This window comes from Miniopterus natalensis, chromosome 21 (genome assembly GCF_054644295.1).
Source record: "Miniopterus natalensis isolate mMinNat1 chromosome 21, mMinNat1.hap1, whole genome shotgun sequence".
Classification (NCBI taxonomy): Eukaryota; Metazoa; Chordata; class Mammalia; order Chiroptera; family Miniopteridae; genus Miniopterus; species Miniopterus natalensis.
In genome coordinates this window covers 12580261-12589414 of record NC_142101.1, presented here as the reverse complement: position 1 = coordinate 12589414, position 9154 = coordinate 12580261, and the positions used below count along the sequence as shown (strand labels likewise).

Sequence of the window (9154 nt, the reverse complement as noted above, 5' to 3'; positions counted from 1 at the left end):
ACACTGGGAGCCCTGGCTCAGACGACCCCTGGGGCACAGGGGTTCTCTCCTTTGAGGCCTGACCTCTGCTTCTCCCAAGCTGAGCCCATAAACTGGTTTTGGAGGGGTGAGGAGTGGGGGCAGAGGAGTATCCCTTACAGAGTAACCTCTTCTTATAATCTAGATTATTTAGAAACTAGTAAACAATGAGAAAATTGGCACTACTCTCTTAAGGCAGAAAAAGGGGCAAACAGAGGCTGCTGTCTAATCTTCCAGGCAGAGACGAAATGGCAGAAGTGAGGATGCCATCACTGCACCAGACCTCACTAAACCAGCTATTAGCCCCAAATGGGGCACAATGTGAAAAGCCCTATCTGAAGAAGTGGTAAAAAATGCCATTCCTCAAAATAAAATAATAAATCCCAATCTTTTGGGAACTGAAACACAGAATTTAAAGGAAAGAAAATGACACCACTTTGGGAAATGAAATCCTTAAGGAACCTGGGTGACAAGGGAGCGAAATAAAACCAGTCCAACAGGTCGAAGAAAAACCATTCCTGATATTCAGATCTCCACAGTGAGAAGATACAAAGCCCAATGCACGTCCTGGTCAGGTGGTTCAGTTAGTTGGAATGTTGTCCCGTACACCAAAACGTTCAATCTCCGGCCAGGGTGTGCATGAGAGGCAGCCGACTGGTCTCTCTCTCAAAGAGATATTTCTCTCTCCCCCTTCCTCCCTAAAATCAATAAGACGACAAAAACAGCCCTGACATGGTAGCTTGGTTGGTTAGAGCCTCGTCCCGATACATCAAGGTTGTGGGTTCAATCCCCAGTCAGGGCACATACAAGAAGCAACCAATGAATAATAAGTGGAACAGCAAATCAATCTCCGCCCCTCTAATATCACTAAATCCCCCCCCCCCAAAACAAAACCCCAAAAAACCAAAACAAAAACAAAGGCCAATGCACCTTGCAGGCTTTCAATGTGACTATTTAACAGCATGTACGCATTATGCTTATGACTGGGGCCAAGCTAACACTGGACTTCATTCAGGGGACTGCCTGTAACACACTGCTGAGGTTCACTCAAGATGAAGTTCCAGAAAAATCCCTCTAAGCAGCTTCACAGACATGCTCTGGGATGCTGAAGGAGCTGCTTTCTACCTCCAAAAGGGCCACAGTGGATTCACAGCAAGAGAACTGCCAATACAAAACCCACCAGTTAACACCATGCATAGAGCGTTTATAACCAGGCAAATGGCCACTGTGCGGAACAGTGTGATCTGAAATGTGAGCCACGTACTGCTCTGGGCAGCTACTGCCGGCCAAGGGCACTTCCAGGCACAGGAAGGAGAGAGGCAGCTCACCAGGAAGCAGAGGGCAGCACCTCTTCTTTCAGCCAGCACACTGTTTTTAATTTTAAAATTAATTGCACACATTTCAGCTGCACCCTGAGATAGGACTTGAATTTTTTTAAGGTGAAGAAAACCAAAACATGAATACTGAAACATAATATGGTAGGCTCCCTCTTTTAGAAGAAAAATATGAAGAAATGTGAATCTCTCTTTAAGAAAGAAATCAGTTTTGATTACAGGGAACTCTTTAAGCAGTCACTCCAAAAAAAATTACTTTGTTTAATCAGGTACTGTGAGAGCAACTGCCTCTTTGTGCTGATAAAAAAATATTACTCTATAGAACAATATGCTGACATGAGTTTATCACCATGGCTGAAGTAGAGTGATTTCCGGGGTTTGGTGTTTGGTTTTCTGCCACTCACATGGGGGAAATGCCCCATCTGCCACCTGGCACATTCTGGGGTTTCACAGATACGGGCACAATCTCCCTGCAGTCTTTGTGGACCTTGCATTGTGAAGACTAACTAGACTCCTAGTCAGAATGAGACACAACACACAAAACACAAATACAAAAGCCATTTTCATATTAATTGAGAATTATTATTAGCCCTTGGATATATCAGAGATATACTTTTAATTCGGAAGACAAAACTGCTCATAGGGAAGCTGAGAATTTCAAAAGCAACTTTTAATACACTACTTACTACATATTCTGAGAATGTCCACATTCAAGTGTCTCTAGAAAAGGAAAGCGCCGTTTGTTTCTGAGAAAAAACTCTTAATGCTCTTTCTTTTGGTCTCCCCACACCCCTAACCAACCAACCAACCACCCAACCAAAACCCCCAAAAGCTAACAGGGTGACAATAAATGCAAAATAAAAAAGAAAATCTAAATAGTATGAAATTAGTTTTTATTTTTACCTCAAAATAAATGCTTAACATTTTTCCAAAACCAAAACTAAAAACGAACACTTAAAAGGATGGAAGATTAATTTTTCCTTCCCTGGGGAAACCAGTAAGTCAGAAGTTTTAACGTGGCTTGGTTCTTTCCTTAGGACTAGTCTAGACAAAAAACCCCTGCCTCTCCACAATTTTTCTACTGTCAGTTGTACCTACCAGGGTTACGGCTGGCAGGGAAAAGAAAATCCCCAAATACCCCCCTGACCAACCTGCACAATGGATTTGAGAAGTTGGGGAAAATTGTTTAACATGTGACCAAGTGTTCAAATCTAAGGAGGCTCAGTGGAGGTATGCCCTTGGCAACCCAGCTGAGGTCTCTGCCTGGTCGGTCAGTGCAAAGCACACCAGGCAAATTCATACCAGTCACTGGGCTGCGCCTTGGCCATGCATCAGTTCACCACAGGGACGTCTTAAAATTGAACTTCAGCTTCAGCAGATACTTCAGATTTACCTGAGCAGTGTCGTAGACAATGTACCTGGAGGGGAAGTGTGTCAAGGAGGAAATAATTTCATGGAGAGTGTGCGTGCTGCCCCCAATCTGGCAGAACGCTCCAGCTGGTCACACCCTGTAACCTGGGCTTGTACAGGTGGGGTGCTAGGTTTCACTCGGTAAAGGGAGAGACCAGTGAGGGGAACTACTTACCATGAGACCCACTAAAGGAGTCTCTCATCAGTCAGCCCCAGGTTAACTAGTTGCACAAGTGACTGGACCGTCCCAGAACATCCCTTCAGGCTCACACAGCCTGTTTGTGAAAGGATACTCGTTATACAGCAGACAGGTGTCGTTGACACCAGACGAAATCCCAGTCCCAAGAGGAACCTCTACACCATCCAGAGTAATACTGGCTGAGGGGTCAGGGGTAGTCTTGCCCAAACCTGCAGAATAGAAGGCATGAATGAGACAAATTGTGAGAATAGATGCTGAGAATGTTCCAGGGAGATGAGTTCCACTTATGCTGGGTCTGTATACATTTCAAAGACACACGAATTCACCCTCTGGCTTTCTTCCAGATAGAAAACTGTGGGTTATAAATCAAGTTCCTAGGGCACCAACCTTACGTGATTTTAGTAAGAACAGTGCATGCTGCACCCCGTTCCCTTATATTTCTGCTGAGCAGATCTCCAAAGCAGTCACTTCGGGGTCCTAACTCATCAGGTGCTACTGGCTCCACAATCCAAGATGCTCGAGGTGCCACCAGGTCCTGGGAGGCCCCTCAATGCTGGAGCTAAGAGTCAGGTTAAAATGCAACACCAATGCACCTGGTTATTGGTGCTCAAACCGAGACTCTCCCATGGTGTTTATGACACTAGGTGCAGCCTTTCAGAGTGAAACTTTCAAAATGAACCTCTAGCCTGGCCAGGCGTGGCTCAGCGGTTGAGCTTCGACCTAGGATCCTGGCGATTGGGGTTTGATTCCTGGTCGGGGCACATGCCCAGGTTTCGGGCCTGATCCCCAGTCGGGGGCGTGCAGGAGGCAGCCGATCAGTGACTCATCATTGATGTTTCTATCTCTCTCTCTTCCTCTCCTTTCCTCTCTCTAAAATCAATAAAGATATATTTAAAAAAATAAAATAAAATGAACCTCCAGTTGTTTTACAGCTAGCTACTGGAATGCTGCCTTTTGGGGAAAGAAAGCTCCCTCCTGTGCTGTCCAGGGTGACTGGGGGGAGTATAGCAGTAGCTTTGGAAACACATTACCTTTGACACTGTGCTTGCCCTTGGGTAACTTGTTGATGTGCAAAGCATGCTTCAGTTCATACCTATTCAAGAGAGGGCAGTCTCAGAAGAACCTCCAAAGACACAGGGCTCTTCTGATTTGTACAATAAGGTCAAGTGAGAGAGTGAGATAAACTGCAGAGAATCCAGTCCATCTCCACTGCTAGGAACTCTCTTCCGCTCTGGCCTTAGAAACTGAGGGTGTGGTTCTTTTTGGAAAGTTTGTGCTAATGGTCACTGCTCTGGAGTTTAGAGCTATGGCGGGCCACTCTGGGGGTTTCTGTTCAGTCCATGATCCCTGAAACCCATGGTCTATTACATTACCCTGCCTTTTGGGGGTTACAGTTGATGGGACCAAAGTGGACTCAATCCAAGCTGGACCACCAGAACTGACTCCAATTCAATCTGAGTTGGTCTCTAAACATCAGTGAGGGCTATGGGGTGACCATCCTTCGTGCAAGTCAACCTGCTTCCCAGTCTCCAGAAAGAATGGACATTACCAGTTCCTGATGCCTGACTACACTGGTCCTTTGGTTTGATAAGGCCTTCCTCTATCTCCCTTGTTTACTCACTTAAATAGGTTTCTGCTACTCAACACCTAATTGGTGGGTCCTGTAATTGTGGAGGGGAATTTCCAGGGTCATTTCCCAGCCAAGGGGAGATCTCTCCTTCCTAGAGCTCACCCCCTCCACCTCCACCAAGTGCCACCAGCCCCAAAGCCAGGTGTACTCACATGTTTCCAAGGGCAACTTCTCCCAATAGGATTAAGCCTACTGGGTCTCCCTGAGATGTGTGGCAGTAGTTGGCACTCTTGGAAACCATGTCAGCGAAATAGATCCCTTTGCCAAACATGTAGCCTGTCTGGAAGATTGGAAAAGGGACAACTGAAAACCTTTGGATGGGAAGTTAGCAGCACCACCTATGACTGAGTGCCAGTGCGCCAGGTGCCAAGCCGAGTGCTGCAACAGCCACTTCCAATTCTCTCTACGTGCCTAACGGGGCACTGAGGCCTGAGCTCAAGGACAGCCTGTTCAGTTCCCAGGTCTGCCAGGTACTGAGAAGCCACAAGAAGCACTTCATCTATCTGGACCCCACTTTCTTCTCTGAACTGGGGAAAAGAACCTCATGGGGCTGTTGTGAAAACTAAGTGAGTTAATAAACGCTAGTGAAACTAGAAACTGGCGCATGTAAACACCCAATCAATGCTGGCTATTATTTTTATTCCCTTTTGTAAGTGAAACATGAGGTTCAAAAGTCACGTGCTATGGCACAGCACTAGAGAGTCATTAAACCTCTTCCTTCCCCCCTTTTTACAACCCTAAAATGAGAGGCTTGGAAGACCACCTCTAAGTTCCTGTCCAGCTGGTAACTTCCGTAATCAAGAAGGTGACATAACAATCCCTTGTGCCTGGGCAGGGCTTTACTCATTTATTACCACATCCTCCCGAGGAAGACAATGGAGCTTCATGGAGGTTGCCCAGCTGGGAAGTGGTACAGGCAGGAGGGAACTCACCTTGGCTCATGGCCAAAGTCTGTTCTTTGCATGTCCACACCCCAATTAGCATTCACAGCAGGGCCTGGACACTTCACTTCTTTTGTTCCAGAAACCAAGCTTGATACACGTGCAGCCACACCACTGACAGAATTTGGGTCAGGGGAATGAGGGCAAAGCCACTACCTAGGGGCTGTGCTGTGCTAAAGATCTGGAGGGGGTGTGTGGCAACAGTCATCTGTCAGCCACAGCTGAGTCAACACCTACATCTTTAAACAAGGCCCCTTATTCACTGGGGCACATGCATTTCTCACCTAAACATCCATAAAGCTCTTTATGGAGCCCAATGCAGTGACAGGTACTGCCCACCCCACACTCTCCAGGCCAGGCACGTACCACAGGTGCTTCAGGTGGGGCGATCCGGAGACCCTGGGACAGTATCCCAGCAAAATTGGTGGTTCTAGACCCATGCCACAACAACCTTCGGTTATGCAGCTGCTTGAATGGCTTGTAGCGCTGATTTTCCCCTTCACGCTCAATCTTAAAGATCTGGTTGGAGTATTAAGTAGAGAGATGAAAGAAACCATCTGTTACTCTGGTTAACCCAAGGACCTGGCTAGATACAGGAGAACTGAGGTAGAAAACCCAACATCTTAAAGTATGAAAGGGGTTTCAATCAGGCTGGGACTAGTCAAGCAACCTGACTAGTCAAGCTCCCATCCAGCAGAGACTAGCTATGGAAATGAATAGGTGCAGTAGATGTACAACTGAGGCACTTCATTTTGGATATCTGATAATATTTTCTGATTCTCATATCAGGTTTTAGGACAGGAAATGTCCTTTAAAACAGAATAAAGTCACCCTCAAACTTTGAGACTACTAATTTTTCAGCTCAACAAATAAACTGGTCACTTCCCCTGGTTATTTCAAGCAAAGTTAACTGCTCTTTTCTACCCAGGCCCAAATTGGAGGAAGGAGCAGGAAGAGCTGGCAAAGGGCGGAGGGAGGAGAGATTCCTACCTCAAGGACTTTCAAGTCATATGCATTGTGTGTAGTCGCATGAGTGTTCTTAACATATTTCCTGATGATCTTGGCTTCCTCGGAATCTTTGTCCACCACCTAGGAGATAGGAGTCTTGGTATTAGAGCAAAGGAGACCCCAGGAGAGCCAGGCAGAGGTGGGAAGAATAGGCTCAGGTGACACAGATCATAAAACCATGGCCTTCATAAAAACCCAGATGGGACTGAGGACCCATGTCCGAGGCCCCACAGCTGGGGAGATCCCAGGCCCATGGTCCCACTTCCTTGGGAATCGCCTTCTTTGGGCCATGAGGAAAACTAGAAATCTGGGGCTCACTGTGAACAGAGAGCCTTTAGAACAAGGAGCCAGCTCCCAGGTAACGGACCAATTCACAGAGTTAAGACATGGTGGCCAGGAGACGCCCCAAAGCAAAGACTTGCAATCAAAAGCAGCAAAGATCTGATCAATTGTGTGGCTTTTGAGGATGGGGCTCCTGACTCCTCAGGGCCATGCACACTATGGCTCAGAGCACTCGTCTACTACCTACCTGTCAACTAGTTAATATAATCTGTGCTAACCAAACGAGAGCATGTTATGAGAGAGGCTGTGTCCTATTTTCATATTCTTACCCAAAGTCTAGAAAACCTCGGAATTCTGCTCTTCTTCCCAGCCTCTTAACACAGTAACAATCCCTTCACACAGAACCGATCCCACAGCATTCCTATCCTGGAAGTGCCCCTAGGGGCAAAACAAATGACATTTGGTGTCTTACCCTGCTCGAACCCAAATCTATGCTTTGTCCTAAGCAAGGAGCAAAGGCTCTTTTTAGCAATGTACACAAGCCCTACCAGGTTCAGCAGACTCTAGTGAACTTGAACCCTGTAATTCTGCAGGAAAGGACAAAGGGGCTGAGTAGTGCACATGGGAGAGGAGACCATGTTAAAGGTCAGGGCAAGCTAGGAGCCGAGGCAAAGATTCCTTCTCAGGTTAGCATGGGCAGGGTGATTTCTGCCTGAGCCTCCAATGCAGAAGTTCAAGGACTCTGTGTATCAATATGGCCACTTCAACCCAGGCACTGTATTTTTATTACAGTGCCATTAGGCATTATCCACTTCTGACATGAGATACCAGTAACAAACCTTCTAGGGTTCCTGCCACAGAAGTCTCCGAAAACAGAGATCCTCTCTAGATTAAGGAAAAAAGACCTTTCCGTAAAGCCCCCAAAAACCAGTCTCTACACCAAACTGAGGCCCTGGCTTGGAAGCCCACCTTGTAAACAATGTGCTTATTTGTAGGTGAAATGCTCTCAGAATCTCAAAGGACCACCAACAGCAACTGGAACTTGCTAGAAAGGCCAGTTTTTGGACCCCAGCAACCTGTTTTAGGAAGTTCTCCAGGAGATCCTGATGTACATTTAAGTTTGGAGACCAGGGCTCTTGGGAATAAGTGCTTAAGATGCTTCAGAGAGGCGGTTACCTTAATTTCAGTTTTGAGCTTCTCATAGTTGACATCGATGGGGTCCTTGCTGCTATCATCAGATCCACCCCTGAGCAGACTGTAGGCCACCTCAATGTCCAGCAGGTTGTCCAGCATTTCCACTTTGGCCTACAGGAACAAAGAAAATCCTTGAGCTAGGTACCACAATGAGGGAGAAAGTCTTGCCCAGCCTTGGGACAGAAAACCTACACGCAGATAACAGCCCAAATGGACAGTGAAGGGGGGAATTCCTAGCTGACTGGGGACAGCCTGTCATCCGTTCATAGTGAACATCACTGAGGATTCCTCAGAATGCCAAGGAGGGCTCCCTGTGGGAGGGGAGAGGCGAAAGCCACAAGGCTGTGGTAAGGCTCCTCTTTCCTCTAGCACACACTGGGGGCAGGTGGCCACTTATCACTGGTTCCCTTGTGAGGCAGGGAGGGAAACCAGGGATGAAGATGCTATTATGAGGGCTCTCCCACTCCCAAAGCTTTCCCTGATGAGGAGGTGCAAGGGAGGAAAAACCATCTGTTCTGCCTGTGATCTGTCCCCACCAATGTGGGCAGAAATCCCACTTCAAAATGATGACACAGAAGCAGCCTTCCCAGAACCGGCCCCTGCCCTCAGGGACCATGATGTGGAGAGGGAGTCGCAGGGGGCAACACCATGAGCAGCGCCACAGCCCAGCAGACCCAAGGGTCCCTCCTGGACCCCCGTGCTACCTGCACACTGTCTGTGTTGTTCAGGAGTGGAGGCTTCTTCATCCCAAAGTCGTGGGGGATCAAGGTGTAGAAGCGATTTGAGAGATCCAGAATCTGGGCGTCACTGCTGCCCTGGGACAATGCCTTTAGGGGAGGGGACAGATGGAACAGAGGCTGAAGCAGCAGTTCTGAGTCCCCAGCATGTGGCTGGGCTTTCTCCTCTAGAAGGTGGGTGCTGCAGTGGAGTCCTGAGGTATACCGGTGAAGGAATGAGCCAGGAAATGTAGTGCAATTTCCAAGATGATCACCTTCCTGTTGGTGTCACATCACCCTGCAGTGGCAGGACCCCCATCCTCAAACTGTGAGACTCAGCATACAATTAGCTTCCCATAAAATTTCATTTGTAGAAATGAAAGAGCTGTAGAGTTTATAGATCCGCTATGCAAAATGTTAAC

The 9154-nt window shown here is 47.3% G+C and overlaps 1 protein-coding gene across 2 annotated transcripts in view; it reads right to left on the bottom strand.

Moving 5' to 3' along the window:
* Positions 1 to 1912: 1912 nt before the first annotated feature.
* Positions 1913 to 9154, bottom strand: part of PARP1 (poly(ADP-ribose) polymerase 1) — a 32188-nt gene continuing 24946 nt past the window's right edge. The window contains exons 16-23 of one of the 2 annotated variants that reach the window (XM_087828940.1): positions 8721 to 8843; positions 7999 to 8127; positions 6523 to 6621; positions 5899 to 6051; positions 4744 to 4871; positions 3993 to 4054; positions 3056 to 3170; positions 1913 to 2770 (exon numbers count right to left, since the gene is read on the bottom strand). In XM_087828940.1, coding sequence (XP_087685066.1) covers positions 2689 to 2770; positions 3056 to 3170; positions 3993 to 4054; positions 4744 to 4871; positions 5899 to 6051; positions 6523 to 6621; positions 7999 to 8127; positions 8721 to 8843 — 891 coding nt within the window. In that variant the 3' untranslated portion in view covers positions 1913 to 2688. The remainder of the gene's footprint in view (positions 2771 to 3055; positions 3171 to 3992; positions 4055 to 4743; positions 4872 to 5898; positions 6052 to 6522; positions 6622 to 7998; positions 8128 to 8720; positions 8844 to 9154) is intronic. The other variant, XM_087828941.1, reaches the window with a different exon arrangement.